This window comes from Microcaecilia unicolor, chromosome 3 (genome assembly GCF_901765095.1).
Source record: "Microcaecilia unicolor chromosome 3, aMicUni1.1, whole genome shotgun sequence".
Classification (NCBI taxonomy): Eukaryota; Metazoa; Chordata; class Amphibia; order Gymnophiona; family Siphonopidae; genus Microcaecilia; species Microcaecilia unicolor.
Window position 1 is genome coordinate 527,425,002 of NC_044033.1, and position 25,590 is coordinate 527,450,591.

General features: G+C 47.0%; 1 protein-coding gene across 1 annotated transcript in view; it reads left to right on the forward strand.

Annotated features, from left to right (window-relative positions):
• The window catches only part of LOC115465264, a 166,635-nt gene that overhangs the window by 41,581 nt on the left and 99,464 nt on the right, over window positions 1–25,590 (forward strand). The window contains exons 11-16 of the mRNA XM_030195666.1: window positions 3,820–4,048; window positions 5,990–6,192; window positions 10,088–10,243; window positions 12,235–12,328; window positions 20,292–20,432; window positions 23,715–23,842. Coding sequence (XP_030051526.1) covers window positions 3,820–4,048; window positions 5,990–6,192; window positions 10,088–10,243; window positions 12,235–12,328; window positions 20,292–20,432; window positions 23,715–23,842 — 951 coding nt within the window. The remainder of the gene's footprint in view (window positions 1–3,819; window positions 4,049–5,989; window positions 6,193–10,087; window positions 10,244–12,234; window positions 12,329–20,291; window positions 20,433–23,714; window positions 23,843–25,590) is intronic.

Genomic DNA, 25,590 nt, shown 5'->3' on the forward strand with positions numbered 1-25,590 from the left:
GGACTCACAAACCCAGTGCTCCCGGGGAAGAAGCCTGACAGTATGCCAAGGTCCTCGAGAACGCGACATGCTCCTTCTCCTGCTCTCCACTGGGGATATCAATCCCAATCCTGGTCCTCCACATCAGCTCTCATCCTATTCGTGTAGGTCACACAGTGATGTGTGCAATCTAATTTCTGTTCCTCTCCTCTCCCCTTCTTCTCTGCTTTTCTCATGTGCTCTGTGGAATGCCCACTCTTTCTACAACAAACCTCTTTATCTCTTGTACTGCCCGTCTGCTTACCCTAACTGAGACTTGGCTTTGCCCTGAAGTCTCTGCTTCTGCTGCGGCCCTGTGTCATGGAGGTTATCTTTTCTCTCACACTCCTCGCCCAGTTGGCCGTGGAGCTGGTGTAGGGCTTCTACTCTCATTACCCTTCTCCACCACCTCCAACTCCAGGCTCCGCCCATTCTGCCTCGCCTCACCCTATGCTTGGAACAGCCTTCCCGAGCCCTTACGCCAAGCCCCCTCCCTGCCCATCTTCAAGTCTTTGCTTAAAGCCCACCTCTTCAATGCTTAATTCGGCACCTAACTCTTACCTTTCAGGAAATCCAGACTGCCCCAATTTGACTGCCCCTATCAGACTAACTGTTAACGTGTCCTTTAGATTGTAAGCTCTTTGAGCAGGGACTGTCCTTCTATGTTAAATTGTACAGCGCTGCGTAACCCTAGTAGCACTTTAGAAATGTCAAGTAGTAGTAGTAGTACTCTCACCCTCTTGTAGGTTTCAGCCTCTTCTTCCACATCAGTCTCTCTGCTTTTCTTCCTTCGAAGTTCACTCCATCCATTTATTCACTGCTCTACCTCTCTGAGTAGCTGTCGTTTATCGACCGCCTGATAAGTCCCTTTCTTCCTTTCTCACTGACTTTGGCTCCTGGCTTTCCTTCTTTCTTGAACCTTCATCTTTCTCTCATTCTTGGGGAGTTTAACATTCATGCTAATGATCCCTCTGACTCTTATGCTTCTCAGTTTCTCGCTTTAACGTCCTCTTTCAATCTTCAGCTGTGCTCCACCACCCCTACTCACTAGAATGGCCACTGTCTTGATCTTCTCCAACTGCTCCCTCTCCAGTTTCTGTTTCTCAGCTCTTCCCCTCTCTGACCATCATCTGATCACTTTCATACTTAAACACTCTCTTCCCAAGTCCCATCCAATTTCCACCAATACATTTAGGAATCTTCAGGCTAGTCACTCTTCTATGCTGTCCTCTACAGTTTCAACTCTCTTGTCAACCACTATGTTATCCAAGTCTGTCAATGAGGCTGTCTCTACCTATAATGTTATTCTCTCCTCTGCTCTGGATGATCTCACTTCTCCTATTCTTTGTTCTGTGAGGCGTACCAAACCCCAGCCTTGGCTGACTTCTAGAATCCGCTACCTAAGTTCCTGTGCCCAATCTGCCGTGCCCAGGCTGGCTTCATACATTTCAAATTCTTGCTGAATTCTTTCCAGTCTGTTCTTTCACTTGACAAACAGGACTACTACATCCAGTTGACAAACTCTCTTGGCTCAAACCCTCAGCGTCTCTTTGCCACACTGAACTCTCTCCTCAAAGTGGCTTCACCTCGAACTCCGCCTTCACTTTCTCCCCAGACTCTGGCTGAATACTTTCATGATAAGGTTCACAAGATTAACCTTAAATTCTCAACCATGTCACCTCCACCTCTCCTTCCCTCAGTCCATTTTCTCAACCCTTCTTCAACTCTTGCCTGCTTTTCTTCCTTTTCTGAAATAACTGAAGAGGAAACTGCACATTTTCTTTCCTCCTCCAAACTAACTACTTTTCCTCTGATCCTATTTCCAGCCATCTACTTAGCATTAGCTCTCCTAATATCATCCTTTCTGTCTTATTCTCAAATTTTCACTTTCTACTGCAACTGTTCCTGATGGTTTGAAACATGCTGTAGTTACACTACTCCTCAAAAAACCTTCATTGGACCCAACCTGTCCTTCCAACTATCGTCCTTCCTCCCTTTACTATCTAAGATACTGGAATGTGCTGTTCACCCCCATTGTATTGACTTTCTTTCATCTCAAACTATTCTTGATCCACTTCAATCTGGCTTTCACCCTCTTCATTCGGCTGAAACAGCCCTTGCTAAAGCCTCAAATGACCTGTTCCTGGCCAGATCCAAAGGTCACTATTCTATCCTCATCCTTCTCAATCTATCTGCTGCTTTTGAGACTGTTGATCACTGCCTACTCATTGATACACTGTCCTCACTTGGATTTCATGGCTCTGTTCTTGTTATCTTTCCCATCGTACTTTTTGTGTGTACTCTGGTGTATCCTCCTCCACTTCTATCCCACAATCATTTGGTGTACCTCAGGGCTCTGTTTTGGGACCTCTTCTTTTCTCCATCTATACTTCTTCCCTTGGTGCTCTGATCTCATCCCATGGTTTTCAGTATCACCTTTATACTGATGACTCCGAGATCTCCTAAACTAGATCCTGCAGTGCCTGCTAGATTCTATCTGTTAATGCTGTGGTACAAAGTTTTTAAAACTAAGGGGGAAAGACTATGGAGATTAGTTGATAAAATTTGCTTTTTTATATTTTTATTTTGCCTATCACTAACCTACAATTCCTCCTTTAAACCCCAATCTTTTAGTTCCCAAAGCACAAAGCAAAATAGTGTTCACTTACCAGAGAAATGTCCTCTTCTCTCAGAACTTCTCAGCAAGGGCTAAGTCAATGGGTGGCGGTAAGCTCTCAGGCCCAAAATGGACACTCACCAATTTTTATTTTGCCGCACGTTCATTTTCGGGGGGAAAAAGGCCTTTTTTGCAGGTGTGCTGAAAAATGGACCTGTCCGCGTCCAATACACGCATCTACACCAGTGCAGGCCATTTTTCAGCGCACCTTAGTAAAAGGACCCCTTAGCTGGCCGCTGGACGATTGACTCGCTTGGTCGGGGCTAACTGCTATTATTCAGTGGCATTTAACCAGCTAAGTGCCACTGAATGTTGTGGTGAGCTCTGAACCCAAAGACGGCTCTCTTGGGGGCATTCTGGGGGCGGAGTCAGCACTTAAGCGACCAGGGTTAACACATAAATGGGACGGCAAAAAAATCTGTGCTATCTTTATGCACTAACCCATTGTCACTTAAGTGCTGAATATCGACTTAAGCAGCTACGTGTTAGCCAGTTTAAAAATAACCGAATATATTCAAAGCCAAAGCCCACACAGGTCCTGGCTTGAAATATCCAGTAATTTTATTTTTGTTACATTTGTACCCTGTGCTTTCCCACTCATGGCAGGGTTAATGCGGCTTACATGGGGCAATGGAGGGTTAAGTGACTTGCCCAGAGTCACAAGGAGCTGCCTGTGCCTGAAGTGGGAATCCAACTCAGTTCCCCAGGACCAAAGTCCACCACCCTAACCACTAGGCCACTCCTCCACTGTTGCTACTATTTGAGATTCTACATGGAATGTTGCTATTCCACTAGCGAAGTTGGCCCTTGTAGATCACCAATGTGGCTGCGCAGGCTTCTGCTTCTGTGAGTCTGACGTCCTGCAACATTCCATGTAGAATCTCCAATAGTATCTATTTTATTTTTGTTACATTTGTACCCCGCGCTTTCCCACTCATGGCAGGCTCAATGCAGCTTACATGGGGCAATGGAGGGTTAAGTGACTTGCCCAGAGTCACAAGGAGCTGCCTGTGCCTGAAGTGGGAATCAAACTCAGTTCCTCAGGACCAAAGTCCACCACCCTAACCACTAGGCCACCAACAGCTGAATACTGACCCCCATTTTTTTTGTGCTTGTTTTCTAAGCCCTGCTTTAAAGAATATTTACCTTCTGGAGTTCCATTCTTCGCTTGGCTTTGCATCCCTGATCCCCAGGGCTCTGGATCACGTTTTCCAGGAGTTTCAGAAGATCTGCAGACCACAAACAGCTAGCCAGACTGCAGGCCTAGAGAAAGAGGTCCTTCAGCTAGTGCTGGACGAGTGGCTGAACATGAAGCTGCCCCAGACTTCCTACAGCCCACAGCTTCAGAGAGACGTAAGTTTGGCTATTCATATCTCTGATGCTCATGAGGTAAATTTATAACAGATCACCTAAGCGATAAATACCAGAAAGCACATATTTGTAGCCCATTAAAAAAAACAAAAATATATGGAGGGGCATAATCGAACTGCGCCAGCTCTGCAAGGGGGCGGAGCCAACCGTATTTTCGAAATACGGTTGGGGCCGGCTAAATCGATCGCCGGGTTTAGAGGAGATGGCCGGCTTTGTTTTTCAGCCATAATGGAAACCGGGCCCGGCCATCTCAAACCCGACGAAATGCAAGGCATTTAGTCGTGGGAGGGGCCAGCATTTGTAGTGCACTGGCCCCCCTCACATGCCAGGACACCAACCGGGCACCCTAGGGGGCACTTCTAGAAATTAAAAAAAAATAACTCCCAGGTGCATAGTTCCCTTACCTTGGGTACTGAGCCCCCCAAATACCCGCCAAACCCCACTCCCCACAACTCTACACCATTACCATAGCCCTAAGGGGTGAAGGGGGGCACCTGCATGTGGGTACAGTGGGTTTTGGGGGGGTTTGGAGGGTTCAACATTAACTACCACGAGTGGAACAGGTAGGGGGGGATGGGCCTGGGTCCACCTGCCTGAAGTGCACTGCACCCACTAAATACTGCTCCAGGGACCTGCATACTGCTGTCAGGGAGCTGGGTATGACATTTCAGGCTGGCAAAAAACTTTTTTTTAAACTTTTTTTTGGGTGGGAGGGGGTTGGTGACCACTGGGGGAGTAAGGGGAGGTGATCCCCGATTCCCTCCGGTGGTCATCTGGTCAATTGGGGCACTTTTTTGTGACTAGGATCTAAAAATAAATGGACCAAGTGCAGCCGGCGAAATGCTCGTCTGAGCCGGCCATCTTTTTTCCATTATGGGGTGAAGCTGGCTATCTCGTAACCCTGCCCCCGTCCTGCCCCCACCCCGCCCTGTCCTGCCTTCTGTACCCTCCCTTGAAGGTTGGCCGGCTCCGCGACGAAAAGCAGTTGGGGTCGGCCAAAATCGGCTTTCGATTATACCGATTTGGCTGGGATCAGGAGATCACCGGCCATCTCCCGATTTCTGTCGGAAGATGGCCGGCGATCTGTTTCGAAAATAAGCTCAATAGGGACCTATTCATCTTTATAAATTAAGAACATAAAAGTAGCCATACTGGGTCAAACTAATGGTCCATCTAGCCCAGTATCCTGTTCCCAACAGTGGCCAATCCAGGACACAACTACCTGGCAGAAACCCAAATAGTAGCAAGATTCTATGCTACCAATCACAGGGCAAGCAGTGGCTTCCCCCATGTCTATCTCAATAGCAGACTATGGACTTTTCCTCCAGGAACTTGTCCAAACCTTTTTTAAACCCAGATACGCTAACCGCTATTTCCACATCCTCCAGCAGTGAGTTCCAGAGCTTAACTATTCATTGAGTGAAAGAATATTTCCTTCTATTTGTTTTAAAAGTATTTCCATGTAACTTCCTCGAGTGTCCCCTAGTCTTTGTACTTTTGGAACGAGTAAACAATCGATTCACTTCTACTCGTTCTACACCACTCAGGATTTTGTAGACCTCAAAAGTGAATATTTACACCTGTTTAGGAGCAGGAATAAATATTTGCACAAAAAGTACATGCAAATACGTGCAGAACGTAAGACTCAGAAACAGAAAGAAGCCTTGCGCCGGAAGAAGAGGACCTCGGCTGGCAGGGGTTGGGGTCCCCCACCAGCAAAGGTAGGCAACGGCGGGTTGGCGGCGGGAGGGGGGTCGAGAGGGTCGTTGGCAGGGGGGTCCACGGCCAACTCTACAGGGGCCCAGGCCCCCGTGGCCCCACGTAGCTACGCCACTGGTCTGAGGCAGCCATCGTCTCCTCCTCCCCCCTCGGCTTGCACTGTCTGTAGAAGTAAATCCTCCTTTTCTTCTCCGGTATCCACAGCTGTTTGCAGATGTTCTGATAGAAGACCCACTGCTGCTGAAAGAGTTGGCCCTGTCCACGGTGGCATCTGCAGCAGAGGAAGGGGAAATCTGGGGCAGAGAGAAACAAGCTTTGGTGTTGGATACCTTCTCCCGGCTTTTGGAGATTATCACTCTGCGCCATCGCCTTGTGGAGGCTGCTCTGGAATCAGCGCTCCTAGCGAGGTGAGTATACCGCTGCGAATAAAGCTGGCTGCTATGCGGCCTGCAGTGTTATTTAAAGTACTAGGTCAAAAAGTAGAAATAAATGTATATTTTAATACTTTAGTAAAAGTAAAAAGTACAGTGAAGAACACATTAAGGGATATGTTTACTAAGCTGCGTTAGCGTTTTTAACACGCCTGTAAATTTAAGGCGTATTAAACGCTAATGCGCCTATACATTTCTATGGGTGCGTTAGCGTTTAACGCGTGTACACCATTTACGCACTTTAAAAATGCTAACGCGCCCATAGCGCCACTTAGTAAACATAGGCGTAAAAAATGTGCTTAAGTAAAAGTAAAAAAGTTTCCACCTAATATAATACTTTTTGAGTAAAAAGTAAAAATACCACAACTACAATGAATGCAACCGTTGTTAACATTTTTACCCTAATAACTTTACTGCTCTACAGTTGAATCCACTTTGCTTTTAGTAAAACTACATTTTGAAAATGTCTATCCCTTATTCGAGTGCACTTGTAAGTCATTATTAAACCAGCACAGCTAAAAAGGTGTGTCCTGGCAGGAAGTGTTCAATCTGATTAAAAAGTTCCTTCAAATCAGACAAGGCTGAAAACTACTGATGTCTTCTGACTGGCTCTGCAGATTCTGATCAAGGGTCAGGGTAAAGGTCATGGGATTTGATATACTACCTTTCAGGCAGTTAACATTTTTATATGCAAGGGAATCCCTGTTTGGAACACTTGACTTCCATATAGCAAAAAAAGCTTTACCATCAACATCTGCACTGGAAGCAGTGGCGTAGCTACGTGGGGCCAGGGGGGCCTGGGCCCCCGTAGATTTGGCCCTGGACTCTCCTGCCGATGACCCTCTCGACCCCTCCTCCTGCCGCCAACCCTCCCTCGCCGACGCCATGGGTACCTTTGCTGGCAGAGGACCCCAATCCCTGCCAGCCGAGGAGATCCTCTTCTTCCCGCAAAGGCTTCATTCTGTTTCTGACATCAGACTTACAGAAACAGAACGAAGCCTTGCAGATCAGCCAGCGACGGACGTCAGACTCACAGAAACAGAACGAAGCCTTGCAGATCAGCCAGCGACGGACGTCAGACTCACAGAAACAGAACGAAGCCTTGCAGATCAGCCAGCGTTGCTGCCTGATCTGCAAGGCTTCGTTCTGTTTCTGTGAGTCTGACATCCTGCACGTACAACGCGCAGGACGTCAGAAACAGAACGAAGCCTTCGTGGGAAGAAGAGGACCTCCTCAGCTGGCGGGGATTGGGGTCCCCCACCAGCAAAGATAGATGACGGCGACGGCGGGGGGAGGGTTGGCGGCGGGAGGGGGGGTCGAGAGGGTCATCGGCAGGGGTCGTCAAAGTTGGGGGGGTGTCGGCAATGGCGGGGGGGTCGGCGGCGCCGGGGGGGGGGGCTAAAATGTGCCCCCTCACCTCAGGCTCTGGACCCCCCTCCCGTCGAAGTCTGGCTACGCCCCTGATGGGAAGTAGTGCTGTCTAATTCATGACTTGCATTTTTATCTTTTTTTTCTTTTTGTTACATTGGTACCCCGCGCTTTCCCACTCATGGCAGGCTCAATGCGGCTTACATATTGTATTGTTATCATTGTCCAATTACAGGAAAGGCTTTCACAAAGTTGTGATCATTATCTGTTCTTGTTCTAACAATTTTTTGTCTGATGGCAAACTCTGTTTGAATATCTTTGAGAACTGATGCAAGAATAACCAATGTGTCGGAACCCTTCAGTCTTAAGGCCAGACAAACAAACTTTCTCTCTAAAGACTCAATCCAGTGGACAGTTCCCCCCAGTGTAAAATATTCCATGGGGTGACCAAGCCAGTAGCGTAGCCAAGGGTGGGCCTGAGTGGGCTCAGGCCCACCCAGTAGCAGCACACCTATGATGTGACTGAAAGGGAATCCCAAGCCCCACCAGCCGAAAACTCCCAACAACTGTCCCTCCTCCATACTTTGTAAATAGAAGATCTTTGCCTGCAGCGAGCAGCAACTGATACATACTGTGGGCCAACACGAGCAGTGTGTATTGTTTGCTGCTTGCTGCTGTTGAAAATCTGCTATTTAAAAGGTATGTGTGTGTGTGGGGGGGGGGGGGGGGCGTTGTTTGAGAGACCATATGGTATGCAGGTGAGAGAGGGAGAAACCAAATTGTAGGACAAGACGGAGTTCTGCCCACCCATCTTGGGCCCAGGCCCACCCAAAACTGGGTGTCTGGCTACGCCCCTGGACCAAGCAGTCTGTTGTGGTGGAGACAAATGTCTGTTCACCAAGAATTGCAACCAGCTTCATCTGCATCTCCACTTCAACGTGGCCCAACTCATCACTGTTCAGTTTAGCTGGAGACCAGTTCAACAAACACGGGCAACTCCACTGTTCTCGTAGGCTATATTCACTGAACAGCAAAACTTACGATGAGATGATCCACTGTTTGTGTGATAAAACTTTGCAATAGCAAAATCCTGTTCCAGGTTTTGCTGTTTCATTTGGTTTACCAAGGAATCATCATTTATTTATGTGTTGCTTCCCCTTTTACTTTTTATTTTTAACTGCATCAGATGCAACTGAGTAAAAGTAGTAAAAATTGGTGAAATTACTACTTTGGTAAAAGTAAAAGTAACAAATGTTTCCTATACTTCTTTACAAGTTAAAAGTGACAAAACCTTTCGTCACAAAATGCCTAGCCACCACTTGAGGGTCTACTACTACTACTACTACTATGTAGCATTTCTATAGCTCTACAAGGCGTACGCAGCGCTGCACAAACATAGAAGAAAGACAGTCCCTGCTCAAAGAGCTCACAATCTAATAGACAAAAAATAAATAAAGTAAGCAAATCAAATCAATTAATGTGAACGGGAAGGAAGAGAGGAGGGTAGGTGGAGGCGAGTGGTTACAAGTGGTTACGAGTCAAAAGCAATGTTAAAGAGGTGGGCTTTCAGTCTAGATTTAAAGGTGGCCAAGGATGGGGCAAGACGTAGGGGCTCAGGAAGTTTATTCCAGGCGTAGGGTGCAGCGAGACAGAAGGCGCGAAGTCTGGAGTTGGCAGTAGTGGAGAGGGGAACAGATAAGAAGGATTTATCCATGGAGCGGAGTGCACAGGAAGGGGTGTAGGGATGGACGAGTGTGGAGAGATACTGGGGAGCAGCAGAGTGAGTACATTTATAGGTTAGTAGAAGAAGTTTGAACAGGATGCGAAAACGGATAGGGAGCCAGTGAAGGGTCTTGAGGAGAGGGGTAGTATGAGTAAAGCGACCCTGGCGGAAGATGAGACGGGCACAGCTCAGGTCTGCCTTCACCTGCCAACTGTGCTCTACACTAGCACCCTCCTCCCACCAACTGGGTCACAAGCTCCTCTGGGCGAGTCTCCCGCTCTCAAATTATCCCCAGTGATTTCTAGGTTACTGGAGTGCCCAATGCATGTCAGTTTGGAGTTACCGCTCGGCTACTGTGTGGCCCTTGCGATAATTTCATTTTTGACGCCCGTTCACTACGCGCACCGGAAAATAATTTTTATTTTCCGGCGCGCAGCACAAACCAGGCGGTAATTGTTCTACGCACGTAGATGATTACCACATGGTTACCACGTGAGACCTTATCACCAAGTCAATGGCTGGCGGTAAGGTCTGAGACCCAAAATGGACGCGCGCCAATTTAAATTTTGCCGCAAGTCCATTTTCGGTAAATATTTTTTAAAAGGGCCTTTTTTTCACAGGCGTGCTGAAAAATGGATCTGCATGCGCCCAAAACAAGCGCCTACGCTAGTGCAGCCCATTTTCGGTTCACCTTAGTAAAAGGGCCCCTGAGTGTTTTAAACGTCCCATGTGACGCATTTCCTAGAAGAATGACAGTAAATGCTTTATATATTGTTTCAGATTATACAAAGCCTTTGCTGCGGAGATGGGCTTTGATGAGTTCCACCTTTATTTGAGGCCAGTACAGTTTGAGTTTGCTTCTGGAAAGGTGCCTGGAGAGCAGCTCCCCCCTACATTCATTACCACCCTCCTGGAAGACGACAGCAGCGTGGATAGGTGAGACGGAGGTCCACCGGAACATCCTTGGATAATGCTGTGACTCAGTAGGGTTGAGGATCTGTTCCTTTATAACCTACTTTGCTTTGTAATGTGTATGTATGAAGCAAATATGACTGGTGTATTGGAAACAGATGCGATGTGTGTGTGATAGAAATGAGGGTATGAATGAAATATGCACGTAGAAGTGTTTATTTATTTGTTCTAACTAAACCCAGAGGTGCTCCACGCACTCCCCAAAGTTAGGGAGAATCAAATTGGGCAACGCCCTATATGAGAGGAATATTTGGTTTATCTCTCAGAAGACAATAATTAGAAGGAAACTGGTTGTATGAGAAATCAGCTCTCAAGTTTTTATTAATACTCACCACAGCCGGTATTACAAGATCAGTGGTGTGCTGGAGCAGGCTCTCACAGGCTCGCAAGAGCCGGTTGTTAAGTTTTTAAGAATTTTGGGAGCCGGTTGTTAAAGTAGGGCCCTCCATGGCTACTTTAACAGCTGGCTCCCAAAATGTGGGCTTGGGCCCCCTGCTGAATTCTCTTTTACTGTGCTGGTGGGGATGCTGAGCCCTGCCAGCCAAGTAAATAGACTACTGCTGCTCCCCGCTCCTTGTTTCCAGCTCTGAGCAGCAGGCTTGGACTTCTCCAGCATGTGAGAGAAGTTCCAGCATGCTGCTCAGAGCAAGACGTTGGGAGTGGTGGCGGTCCATTTATTGGCTGCCAGCAAAGGTATGCCTAGATGTGCCCGCATGAAGGGAGGGAGGAGAGAGAGGCAAGTGTTGCTCCCCACCATCCCCCCCCCCCCCCCCCCCCCCCCCCCCCGGCCCTTCCAACTGCAGAGCTGGCTACGTCCAGAGAAAGAGCCTGTTGTTAAAAATTTACCAGCACACCCCATTTGCAAGCACAATCAGTGGACATGAGTCTCTTTATTTCTCATAGGGAGGTCAGTCAGTGATTCAAATTGATGTCACAATTACTGAATTCTCCAATACACTGTTCTAGTTGTCAGTGATTTATACCTAGGGTTACCATATTTTGTCCCTCAAAAAGGAGGACACATGCCCCGCCTCACCACACACCCTGACCCACCCCACCTCCTGTCACACTCTCACTCCTCCCCCTGTCACATTTTCCCTCCCCCCTGTCACATACCCCGTCACCCCCCTCCCCTTACCTTACTACTCTAGTGACCTCTTCGGGGCAGGAAAAAGCCCCCTCTTTCCTGCCTGGAGCGCTGCCCTGCATGCATCTTTCCTGTTGCTGATCCTCGGCGCCGAGTTAAAATGGCTGCCGAGAGTTGAAGTCTTGTGAGGTCACTTCAACTCTCGGCGGCCATTTTGAATCGGCTCCAAGGATCAGCAACAGGAAAGATGCATGCAGGGCAGTGCTCCGGGCAGGAAAGAGGGGGCTCTTTCCTGTCCCGAAGGCAGAAGAGATCACTAGACCATCAGGATACTAGTAAGTAAGGGGAGGAGAGGCTAGCAATCTGCCCGTTTGTCCGGATTTCTGGACAAACAGGCAGATTGGCAAAACCCGTCCGGTTGCCCGGACATACCCTCAAAAAGAGGACATGTCCGGGTAAATTCGGACATATGGTAACCATATTATACCCCTCTGTTCACTGGCAGTTTCAGCTCACAATCTTTTTTGCAATTATTAGTTTCGACCACCATGACAATCCTGTCCCTCAGGTTTCGGTCAGCCCCTTTCAAAGTTCTGTTTTTCTACAGTAGTAAGTTGTGTTGTTGAATATGATTGTTTTACAACGGATGGAAGATGATTCCCTCCCATTTTTATACTTCAGGAGTTCAGTCCTTGTCCTTATACGAGGGGGATTTCCACAGTCTGAGCAGGAAAACCTTCAGGGTTGACACACACACACTGATCAGACGGTGTGAGGAAGCTTGATGTTAAAGCAGAAACCTGACCTGGATTATTGACAAAGTGGAGTAATCCAGGATAAGAAGCTTCCATCTTGTTTTGTTTTGTAGATACGCTCCCTCTACATTCCCTCTGAGCATTCATGAGATCGATGAGAATCATATCGGGAAATTTAGTTTCTATTCACGAGAAGGTATGCTTCAGGTAAGTCGTTTATCCCTAAGACAGGGAAAAATCGAGCATGTGCAGTATTCATGGGCAGACTGGATGGGCCATATGGCCATTATCTGCCATCATTTTCTCTGTTTCTATGTTCCGTGCTAGAAGTACAATTTATGACACATATATGTCAGAACAGTGCACCAACCTATCAAAACTGAGCAAGACACAGAGAGAAATTCTACAAAGTGGGTGCTAACATTTATATACGACTAGTTACATGTATAAATGATTAGACTAGTATCATACAGGGGCGTAGCCAGACAACAGATTTTGGGTGGGCCAAGGCAAGAAGTGGGTGGGCACCAAGTGTTCTACTCCCCCCACCACCACCACCACCACCAAAAAATATCTCAGTTGGCGGGAAAACGCTTCTTTCCACCTTGGCAGTCTGCAGCAGGCATGCGCTGAAAACTGAGCATGTGCAGATGCTGGTATCGTGGAGAGTAGCATTTTAGTTAACCAACAGGGGGAAGTCTTCAGCTGGCAAGGCTTGGAATCCCCACCAGCTACTGTTAAATGTGTGCTACTGTTGAGTGGGCCTGAGCCCTAAGTGGGTGGGCCGAGGCCCACCCAGGCCCACCTGTGGCTATGCCACTGGTATCATAAACGCATGTCTGTGTACACAAACCTGTGTAAATGCCACCTGTAAATATGGGGGTCAAACAAAAGAGAAGTGTGATCAACAAGACTCTTCCAATGATACCAGGGAGGCGGAAAATAGCATATACACTTTATTCGATAAATTAATGTTTAAAAATGATGACTCAAACATGGCACCGTGTTTCGGCAAAGTGCCTACCTCAGGAGTCTTCTTTGTGTATATGGTAGAGTGCAAAAGTAGAAAACAGTGCTTCACAGAAGAGCAACGATAGGATGTGGTCTTTAAAAAACTATCGCTCAAAAAGGCGCCAAAGTACGTTCGCAGTGGATCCTGTTCCTCCACCTACCTGTAAATATGCACATATCTTACACAGCGTGTTTTTGCTAGCAGGGCATTCACACGGGCAGAGTTTGGCTGGGACTCGTGCACACATATCGCTGGCTTAAGAATTTGTGCCTTAATTAAAGGCTCGTATTATACCTGTTACACCAGTATCTCTAAAAGAAAGTGGCTGCCTATATTCATGTTCATTCATGTTTCAATGAATGATATTCTGTTTGCATAACTCAGTATAGTCCAAGGGTGGGCAGCCACACTCCTTGAGGACCATAACCCAGTTGGGTCTTCAAGATTTCTACAATGGATTTGCATGAGATCTATTTGCATAGAATGGAAGCAGTACATGAAAATCAACCTCATGCATATTCATTGTGCAAATCTTGAAACCCCAGTTGGGCAGTGGCCTTTGAGGACCATGGTTGCTCACCCCTGGTCTATAGGGTCAGAAAAAGCACTTGTTTGTGCTTGATCATAGTAACATAGTAAATGACGGCAGATAAAGACCTGTACGGTCCATCCAGTCTGCCCAACAAGATAAACTCAATTACATGGTATGTGATACTTTATTTGTATACCTGAGTTTGATTTGTCCTTGCCTTTCTCAGGGCACAGACCGTAGAAGTCTGCCCAGCACTGTTCTTGTACTAAGTTCTGAAGCTAACGTCGAAGCCCCTTAAAATTTACACTCCAGCCCTTCCTTATCTATTCAGTCACAATCAGGGCATAGACCGTAGAAGTCTGCCCAGCTCCTGTTTTGTTTCCCAATTACCGGCGTCGCCACCCAATCTCCGCTAAGATTCCGCGGAACCATTCGTTCTAAACAAGATTCCTTTGTGTTTATCCCACGCATGTTTGAATTCCATTACCGTTTTCATCTCCACCACCTCCCGCGGGAGGGCATTCCACATATCCACCACTCTTTCCATTAAAAAAATACTTCCTGACATTACTCCTGAGTCTGCCCCCCTTCAACCTCAATTCGTGTCCTCTAGTTTTACCACCTTCCCCTCTCTGAAAAAGTTTAATTTGCGGATTAATACCTTTCAAATATTTGAATGTCTGTATCATGTCACCCCAGTTTCTCCTTTCCTCTAAGGTATGCATGTTCAGATCAGCATGAGGCTCACCAGGGATCAAACTCACAACCCCTGAGAGTCTAGGCCAGAACAGTTCTTCTCAGTCCAATCCCTAGGGAACACTCAGGCAATCAGGTTTTCAGGATATTCACGATGAATATACATAAAATAGATCTGCATTCTCTTCCTCCTCGATATGCAAATCTATCTCATGCATATTTATTGTGAATAACCTGAAAACTTGGCTGGATGTGCCCTGAGCACTGGGTTGAGAACCACTGGTCTAGATGCCCTGGTCTAGCAGCAGGAACTATACAGTCAATGCAGCAGGATAGGCTGAAGAGGCTGGGGCTGTGCAGCTTGGAGAAAAGGCGCCTGAGAGGAGATATGATAGAGGTCTATAAGATAATGAGTGGAATGGAACGGGTCGATGTGGAGCGTCTGTTTACACTTTCCAAAAATACTAGGACTAGGGGGCATGCGATGAAGCTGCAGTGTGGTAAATGTAAAACGAATTGGAGGAAATTTTTCTTCACTCAACGCTTAGTTAAACTCTGAAATTCGCTGCCGGAAAAGGTGGTTAAGGCGGTTAACTTAGTGGATTTCAAAAAAGGGTTGGATGGCTTCCTGGAGGAAAAAGCCATAGAATGTTATTGAATGGATGAGGGACTACAGTATTTCTAGGATGGGCGGTACAAATTACTCGTTCTTTTGGCCGCTGTTGGTAACAGGGTGCTGGGCTCGATGGACCTTTGGTCTGTCCCGGCATGGCGATGCTTATGTACTTATGTGGGCAATAGAAAGCATGACAAATGGAGCCCATTGAACCAGCATTTGGTCTTAATCAAGAACATACCCCATGCTGGTCCAGTGGCATATCTTGTGTTCTGCTGCCAAGAGGATAACTTCTTACTGGCTTCTTCCTCGACTGTACAGCTGCACTGGCCTCAGCTGTAAGCCTCTGACCCTCTGCTCCTGAGAGTCATGGTTTTACAGCCAAAGTGTATCCTCCTTGGGAAGAGACAGGGAACAAGCAGGAGTCGCTTGACCTAACGTGTTGAAACTTTTTGCATTCAGACAGACAAGCCTGTCCCAGCCTTGCTTCCAAATCCCATGGCTGACGACGACATTTTGATTCTGAGACCAATACCGTTTTCTTTCGAGTTCTATCCTGAATTTTCAGAGGGAATTTGTGTCAGAGAAAAGTTAAGCCCTGTGGTACAAAGCAGACTCCATATTGAGAAGCTCAGTTGCTGATGTATCTCTCTTCTAGTATTTGGGGGTCTTCCTATCAATGTAGCTGCCGCTTCCCCTCTCTCCTGTGTCACGGAATCTTCCTGCCAGTAGCTTTACTGACTTTCCCCTTCCTTTGCCTTGAGGTCTTCATTCCACTATTTCGGCCACTTCGCCCTTCTCATGGCGGTTTGTAGTCTTCTTGCTTCTGTTAGTACTTTTGCCCGTCTTGGCGCCATGGGGTTATTGTGCCACTCTTGGTGTCTTATAGTGTTGTTGCTTCAATTACAAATGCCTGTCACCAAGTTTTAAAGAAGTTTCATTGAAAATGTATGGAAAACCTCACTATTACTTTACAAAACCGATTGCTCGATTGGATTGAATGGAAACGAGAAATGAATAAAAAGAATCATTTACTATCTAAAAATGAAACAAATGGGGTGGTGATCTGAAAACAAACCAAACCAACAATTTTTGCCATTACAGCCCTATGGGATGAATCTGTTGTATGTTAGCACTGGTATTTCTGATTGCAATTATGAAACGTTTTTTAAAAAATGATTTCAGGATATGGAGCTTAAGTACATAAGTAATGCCACACTGGGAAAAGACCAAGGGTCCATCGAGCCCAGCATCCTGTCCACGACAGCGGCCAATCCGGGCACCTGGAGAGTTTCCCAAACGTACAAACATTCTATACATGTTATTCCTGGAATTGTGAATTTTTCCAAGTCCGTTTAGTAGCGGTTTATGGACTTGTCCTTTAGCAAACCGTCCAACCCCTTTTTAAACTCTGCCAAGCTAACCGCCTTCACCACTTTCTCCGGCAACGAATTCCAGAGTTTAATTACACATTGGGTGAAGAAACATTTTCTCCGATTTGTTTTAAATTTACTACACTGTAGTTTCATCGCATGCCCCCTAGTCCTAGTATTTTTGGAAAGCGTGAACAGACGCTTCACATCCACCTGTTCCACTCCACTCATTATTTTATATACCTCTATCATGTCTCCCCTCAGCCGTCTCTTCTCCAAGCTGAATAGCCCTAGGCTCCTTAATCTTTCTTCATAGGGAAGTCGTCCCATCCCCGCTATCATTTTAGCCGCCCTTCGCTGCACCTTTTCCAATTCTACTATATCTTTCTTGAGATGCGGCGACCAGAATTGAACACAATACTCAAGGTGCGGTCGCACCATGGAGCAATACAACGGCATTATGACATCCTCACACCTGTTTTCCATACCTTTCCTAATAATACCCAACATTCTATTCGCTTTCCTAGCCGCAGCAGCACACTGAGCAGAAGGTTTCAGTGTATTATCGACGATGACACCCAGATCCCTTTCTTGGTCCGTAACTCCTAACGTGGAACCTTGCATGACGTAGCTATAATTCGGGTTCCTCTTTCCCACATGCATCACTTTGCACTTGCTCACATTAAACGTCATCTGCCATTTAGCTGCCCAGTCTCTTAAGGTCCTCTTGTAATTTTTCACAATCCTGTCGCGATTTAACGACTTTGAATACTACTACTACTACTACTATTTAGCATTTCTATAGCTCTACAAGGCATACGCAGCGCAGCACAAACATAGAAGAAAGACAGTCCCTGCTCAAAGAGCTTACAATCTAATAGACAAAAAATAAAGGAAGCAAATCAAATCACTTATTGTGTACAGGAAGGAGGAGGGTAGGTGGAGGCAGGTGGTTACAAGTGGTTACGAGTCAAAAGCAATGTTGAAGAGGTGGGCTTTCAGTCTAGATTTAAAGGTGGCCAAGGAAGGGGCCATCAGCAAATTTAATTACCTCGCTAGTTACTCCCATCTCTAAATCATTTATAAATATATTAAAAAGCAGCTGTCCTAGCACAGACCCCTGAGGAACCCCACTAACTACCCTTCTCCATTGTGAATACTGCCCATTTAACCCCACTCTCTGTTTCCTATCCTTCAACCAGTTTTTAATCCACAATAGGACATTTCCTCCTATCCCATGACCCTCCAATTTCCTCTGTAGCCTTTCATGAGGTACCTTGTCAAACGCCTTTTGAAAATCCAGATACACAATATCAACCGGCTCCCCTTTGTCCACATGTTTGTTTAGAATAGTGACAGTTTCACCAGTCATTTCAATGATTATTGGTTGACTTATGATTATTTTTTGTACCTGAATAACTGGACGCTTGTCCTTGTCAGCTCATGCCTCTATCAACTGGTGAATCTACAAGTTGCCACCAGCCTTTTTGCAATATTGTTACAAATGGGCAGGGCCGCCGAGAAAGGGGGACAAGATTCCCCAAGGCCTGGCCTCCAAGGAGAGCCCGGAGCCAGGTAGGGCCGCTGAGGTGGGGGGGGGGGGGGGGAGGAGGGACAAAATTCCCCGGGCGTGGGCCTCCAAGGGGGGCCCGGCGCTGGGGTCTCTCTCGTTCTCCTGCTCCCAGGCCGCCAGCACTGCAGTCCCCGGTCTCCGTCGACAGCTCCCCTCCGTCCACCACCCAGCCCCTGCATTCAAATCGGCAGCACCTCACCTCCATGTGAAAGTGGCAGATCGCCTCCCTTCGGGCCTTCCCTCACTGTGTCCCACCCTCGTCTGATGTAACTTCCTGTTTCCGCAAGGGCGGGACACAGGGAGGGCCCAAAAGGAGGTGATCTGCCACTTTTACACAGAGGTGAAGTGCTGCCGATTTGAATGCAGGGGGTCCGGTGGCGGACGGAGGGGGGCTATCGATGGGGGTGGGCAGGTAGCGGCTTGAGAGAAGGAGGAGGCGACAGTGATAGTGATTTGGGGGGTGGGGCGGTGGCGGTGGGGAGGGCCCAGGGGGCAGCCTTGCCCCGGGCCCAGATCTGTCTCTCGGTCTGTCTCTCTCCTGCTCCTGATGGGACCCGGGTGATCACATCCCGACAGGAGCAGGAGAGAGAAAACTCCAACACTGTGCCCCCCTTGGAGGCTGGGGAGGAGCAGACACAGGACTTCAGTGCCTCTGGTTTGGCTGGCGGGGGTCCCCAAGCCCCCCAGAAGCCTCCCTCCAGCGCTGTTCTCCGCCACAGGGCAGGTTTGGGGACCCCGGCCAGTCAAGGTATGTGGAGTTGCGGCGGGGGCAGGGAGGTGGGGCAACATGTGCCTCCCACACTTTGGTCTCTGGCCCCCCCACCCAATTTTTATATGGTTACGCAGCAGGGTGGGGGATGGCAGTGGCAGTCTGGGGGGCCTGGGTCAGTCTCTCGTTGGCCCTGATAATGGGGTAAATGTTCAACAGCCGTGGTCAGCATTGCACTGATCGATGCCGACATTATACCCAGATATTCAATGCCGGACCATGTCTGGGCTTCAGCTTTGATATCCGGTTAATGCAATCCCGACTAACACATGGCTATTTAAGTCAATATTTAGAACTTAACCGGCCAGGGTTACCCCATAAAGATAGGACTGTGTTTTTTGCAGTTACCCTGGATGGTTAAATGTCAGCACTTAACCTGCCAAGTGGGGAAGGAGAAGGGGACATGGGACTTGATATACAGCCTTTCTGAGGTTTTTGCAACTACATTCAAAGCGGTTTACATATATTTAGGTACTTATTTTGTACCAGGGGCAATGGAGGGTTAAGTGACTTGCCCAGAGTCACAAGGAGCTGCAGTGGGAATCGACCCCAGTTCCCCAGAATCAGAGTCCACTGCACTAACCACTAGGCTACTCCTCCACTCATTCCTCCAATAACAGCCAACCTCATCAGTGATGTCATAATAGCTTGATTGCCCAATACTTGGCTCACTTCTAATATTGTGATGTCATAAGGGAAAGGGGGAAATGGGACTTGATATACTGCCTTTCTGAGGTTTTTTTTTTTTTTTTTTTTCAACTACATTCAAAGCAGTTTACATATATTCAGGTACTTATTTTGTACCAGGGGCAATGGAGGGTTAAGTGACTTGCCCAGAGTCACAAGGAGCTGCAGTGGAAATTGAACTCGGGACCCCAGGTTCAAAGTCCACTGCACTAACCACTAGGCTACTCCTCGCCTGCCCTTACAGATCAGCAATGCGGCTGCGCAGGCTTCTGTTTCTGTGAGTCTGAGGTCCTGTGAGTCTGACGTACGTACGTGCAGGACGTCAGACTCACAGAAACAGAAGCCTGTGCAGCCGCATTGGTGATCTGCAAGGGCAGGCTTCTACATGGAATGTTGCTAGCGGAATAGCAACATTCCATGTAGAATCTCCAATAGGAAAAGGGAAATGGGACTTGATATACTGCCTTTCTGAGGTTTTTGCAACTACATTCAAAGCGGTTTACATATATTCAAGTACTTATTTTGTACCTGGGGCAATGGAGGGTTAAGTGACTTGCCCAGAGTCACAAGGAGCTGCAATGGGAATCGAACCCAGTTCCCCAGAATCAGAGTCAGCTGCACTAACCACTAGGCCCTCCACTCGGACCCCTGGAAAACCCCCCAAATAGCTGGTTTTCATTTAGGTGTTAACCGATGATTTCCAGCGGCGATAGCCGGTTAAGTACCACTAAAAATAGCCCCAAGCAAGTGATTTAACCAGTCAGCGGCCATTTCTGGCTAGCTAAATCATTTTTTGAGTATCGATCAGAATATCTTTGTACTTAAACCAGCAGCACCAGACGCCTGCTGCAATTTCTGTAGTTGTGGGAACAGCGAGCGTAGGGCTGCTCTGAGATCTTTTGATTCTTGCAGCTTTTATCCAGGGCCGGAGTGTCAAACCTGCAAGTGGCATTGGCCTGCCAGATCACCCAGAGAAATGCTTTGCTCGTTGCGGTTCAGCAAGCCTCATACTGCTCTACGACCCAGCTTCCTGCTCCGACCACGGATGCCAAGGTCAGTATTCTGTCCACGTAAAAAATCAGAAATGTCTATACAAGTATGTCTTTTCCTTATTGTCTGTAGATGGATATTGTGTTTATTGTCTCAATAAAGCTCTTTCCTAAGCAGTTTTTTTAAACATTTTGGGGCTTATAAAATATTCTAGCTTAGGACTGAAATCAGAGCAGAAAATGGAGCTAACTTCCCTACAGTGGCCTGCCAATGTGTCTGAACCGTGCTCGGGCAAGGTCAGCTCCAGGGGTCAGACACCATGCCCTTTCAGGACTTTCACAGTTCTGCTCGGACTGCCAAAAAAGGTACCATATACAGTGCGTTATTATGATGGCTTCTTACTGAGCTAGACGTCTCACCTCTTGATGAGATGAAGCTACAAAGTAGTAAATTTAAAACAAATCAGAGAAAATATTTCTTCACTCAATGTATAATTAAAATCTGGAATTTGTTGCCAGAGAATCTAGTAAAAACCAGTTAGCTTAGCGGGGTTTAAAAAAAAGGTCTGGAAGGCTTCCTAAAGGAAAAGTCCATAGACCATTATTAAAATGCACTTGGGGAAAATCCACTGCTTATTTCTAGGATAAGCAGCATAAAATGTATTGTACTTGTTTGGGATCTTGTCAGGTACTTGTGACCTGGATTGGCCACTGTTAGAAACAGGATGCTGGGCTTGATGGACCTTCGGTCTGTCCCAGTATGGCAATACTTATGTACATTGGGCAGAAAACACCACAGCCCATAAAATAGATTTCTGAGAGTGACAAATTTTGGTCTGTGCTAATCTGAGACTAGAGAATAAAAGTCAAAGTTCTGTATTAACATAGTAACATAGTAGGTGAAGGCAGAAAAAGAAATGTACAGTCCATCCAGTCTGCCCGACAAGATAAACTCTTATGCGCTACTTTATATGTATACCTGACCTTGATTTGTTTCTACCATTTTCAGGGCACAGACCATAGAAGTCTGCCCAGTACTAGCCCCGTCTCCCAACCACCGGTGCTGCCACCCAATCTCGGCTAAGCTCCTTAGGATCCATTCCTTCTGAACAGGATTCCTTTATGTTTATCCCACGCATTTTTGAATTCCGTTACCGTTTTCATCTCCACCACCTACCGCGGGAGGGCATTCCAAGTATCCACCACTCTCTCCTTGAAAAAAATACTTTCTGACATTTTTCCTGAGTTTGCCCCCCTTCAACCTAATTTCATGTCCTCTAGTTCTACTGCCTTCCCGTCTCCAGAACAGGTTCGTTTGCAGATTAATACTTTTCAAATATTTGAACGTCTGTATCATATCACCCCTGTTTCTTCTTTCCTCCAGGGTATACATGTTCAGGTCAGCAAGTCTCTCCTCATACGTCTTGTAATGCAAATCCCATACCATTTTTGTAGCTTTTCTTTGCACTGCTTCAATTTTTTTTACATCCTTAGCAAGATATGGCCTCCAAAACTGAACACAATACTCCAGGTGGGGCCTCACCAATGACTTGTAGAGGGGCATCAACACCTCTTTTCTTCTGCTGGTCACACCTCTCTCTATACAGCCTAGCAATCTTCTGGCTACAGCCACCACCCTGTCACACTGTTTCGTCACCTTCAGATCCTCAGATACTATCACCCCAAGATCCCTCTTCCTGTCTGTACATTTCAGACTCTCACCACCTAACACATACATCTCCCGTGGATTTCTACTCCCTAAGTGCATCACTTTGCATTTCTTCACATTGAATTTTAATTGCCAAACATTAGACCATTGTTTTAGCTTCTGCAGATCCTTTTTCATGTTTTCCACTCCCTCTAGAGTGTCCACTCTGTTACAAATCTTGGTATCATCCGCAAAAAGGCAAACTTTACCTTCTAATCCTTCGGCAATGTCACTCACAAATATATTGAACAGAATCGGCCCCAGCACCAATCCCTGAGGCACTCCACTACTCACCTTTCCCTCATCCGAGCGAATTCCATTTACCACCATCCTCTGGCATCTGTCTGTCAACCATTTCCTAATCCAGTTCACCACTTCGGGTCCTATCTTCAGCCTGTCTAGTTTATTCAAGAGCCTCCTGTAAGGAACCGTGTCAAAAGCTTTTGCTGAAATCTAAGTAGATTACGTCCATAGCTCGTCCCTGATTCAATTCTCCCATCATCCAATCAAAGAATTCAATGAGATTCGTTTGGCACGATTTCCCTCTGGTAAAACCGTGTTGTCTCAGATCTTGCAACTTATTGGCTTCCAGGAAATTCACTATCCTTTCCTTCAGCATCACTTCCATTACTTTTCCAATAACTGAAGTGAGGCTTACCGGCCTGTAGTTTCCAGCTTCTTCCCTATCACCATTTTTGTGAAGAGGGACCACATCCGCCGTTCTCCAATCCCTTGGAACCTTTCCCGTCTGCAAGGATATATTAAACAAATCTTTAAGAGGACCCGCCAGAACCTCTCTGAGCTCCCTCAATATCCTGGGGTGGATCCCGTCCGGTCCCACTGCTTTGTCCACCTTTAGATTTTCAAGTTGTTCATACACACTCTCTTCTGTGAATGGTGCTATATCCACTCCATTTTCATTTGTACTTTTGCCAGTCAATCGTGGTCCTTCTCCAGGATTTTCTTCAGTGAAAACAGAACAAAAGTATCTATTTAGCAAATTTGCTTTTTCTTCATCATTATCCACATAGCGGTTCATAGCATCTTTCAGTCTTGCAATTCTCTTTTTAGTCATTCTCCTTTCACTAATATACCTGAAGAAAATTTTGTCACCCCTCCTTACATTTCTAGCCATTTGTTCTTCCGCTTGCGCTTTTGGCAGACGTATCTCTCTCTTGGCTTCTTTCACTTTCATTCGGTATTCCTCTCCGTGTTCCTGTTCTTGAGTTTTTCTGTATTTCTGGAATGCCAACTCTTTAGCCTTTATTTTCTTGGTACTTGCTTCGAGAACTATATCGGTTTCCTTTTTCTCTTGCTTTTATTTTCTCTCCTTACATAAAGGTTTGTGGCCCTATTTATAGCTTCTTTCAGCCTGGACCACTGCCCTTCCACTTCTGGTATGTTCCCCCAGCCCATCAGCTCCTTCCTCAGGTATTCCCCCATTTTACTAGTCAGTATTGTCGTACTCAGTGTGCCACATTGTGTGACCAAATACAGGTAGCTTTTAGTTGGCATATTGACGTATTGCTGATAATATATGGTTGTAAATCCAGCAGTGAAATTGTATCACATTGTTTTGTGTTAATTGTGGGACTGTAAGGCTTGCATATGTAATGAGCAATCTTCCTGGCGTTTCAGGAGAGAAGACACAGCATAAGGCGTCAGAGCAGCTTGTTGAGAGACAAAATTTCCAAATCTGGGAAAGAGATGGAAACTGCAGCCTGTCACCCTGCTGGGCATCCCTCACAGAGACCCTGGAACAAGAGGTGGTAACATAAGTAGAACAGAGAAACCTAGGATTTCAGGTTGGACTAAGGTATTTGCTGCCTGCAAAGGGTATTGTGGATTAATCTGTACCTGCCTGTGCTACAGCAGGCTTTGTACTCTCCATGTTGGCAACTTGCCAGGGACAATCTGAATTTGGGCCTTCAAGGGAGTGGCAGGCATAATGCAAAGGTTCCTGCAAGTGATCCCGCCTCTCCCTTCCCCCATTCTGAAAAAAATCTACTAAAAATAGCAGTGAGGGAATTTTACAGTTAACAATCACTATTCCTGAGGGTACTGGCTCCTCCTCCTTGACAGCATCCTACTTCCTGTATAGAAAGTAGGGTTACCATATGTCCGGATTTACCCGGACATGTCCTCTTTATGAGTACATGTCCGGACAACCGGGCGGGTTTTGCCAATCTGCCCGTTTGTCTGGATTTCTGGACAAATGGGCAGGCTGGTGGGCGGGCCGTCTTATAGGACGGCCCGCCTGCCTGCCTGCCCGTTTGTCCAGAAATCCAGACAAACGGGCAGATTGCTACCTTTCCTCCACTTACTTACTACTGCCCTGGTGGTCTAGTGACCTCTTCCGCCTTCGGGGCAGGAAAGAGCCCCCTCTTTCCTGCCCGGAGCGCTGCCCTGCATGCATCCTTCGGTTTCCTGATCGCAGCGCCGATTCAAAATGGCCGCCGAGAGTTGAAGTGACCTCGCGGCAACCTCGGGGGGGGAGGGGGTGAGCAGTGGCTGCGGCGACCTTGGGGGGGGTGGAGGAGGGAGCGGCAGCAGCGACCTCAGGAGGGCGGGGCGGCGAGGGTGGCAGGGGCGGGGCCCCGGAGGTGGCCTTGCCCCGGGCCCGGCCCAGTCTCTCAGCGGCCCTGACTGTGGGAAGTATGATACTGGGATACTGGGTTAGATGGACCATCAGTCTGACCCATATGGTTGTTCTTATGCAGTGAAGGAAGAGGGAAGGCAGCTGGAAAAGGTGCGTTGCAATTTTGTCTGAATTTATACCTGCTCAGAGACTGTCCTAACTGCTCGATTGAACTTGAGGGTTTTCACAAGTTGATTGAAGGGGACAATTGTGTTTATCTTCATGCTATTTAAATTCACATCAACATATTTTCGTTTTGGCTTCTTTTTTCTTCCTAAACATCCAGTTTTGAAAAATCTGCACTCAAAAGCATAAAGGGCAATTCTATAAATTGACGTCTCCGTCCAGGCACCCCGATGCCGTGAGCTTAATGGCTCCAGAAAAAGGAGGACGGATTGAGCCAGCCGGGTTTTACTTCCATTGCTTTCAAAGCAATGGAAGTAAAACCCGGCTGGCTCAATCCGTCCTCCTTTTTCTGGAGCCATATGGTAACCCTACTAAGGCTTAGTGCCAATTCTATAACGGCGTTTTGTAGGCCAAATGGTAGGCCAAATGGTAGGCATAAGTGGTGGTCCAAGTGACAGTGTAATTTAAAGCAGTCTATAAACTGTGTGTGTCACTGGAGACGCCCATTAAATACAATTTCTGCCATAGATATCTCCTTTACATCTTCCTCAGTAAGGAACAAAAGATAGTCAGCCCATGGTTTTTAAGGCACCTAGACCACCATACGTATAAGGGCCTGGAGGTCCAGTGGACCCCAGTCTCCTCACTCCCCCAAACACATAACTGCTCCCCCCCACAATCCACCCCCCAACCCAATAATCCCCCCCCCCCCCCCCACGACCTACCCTGCCAAACACAAGGGGATCTGGA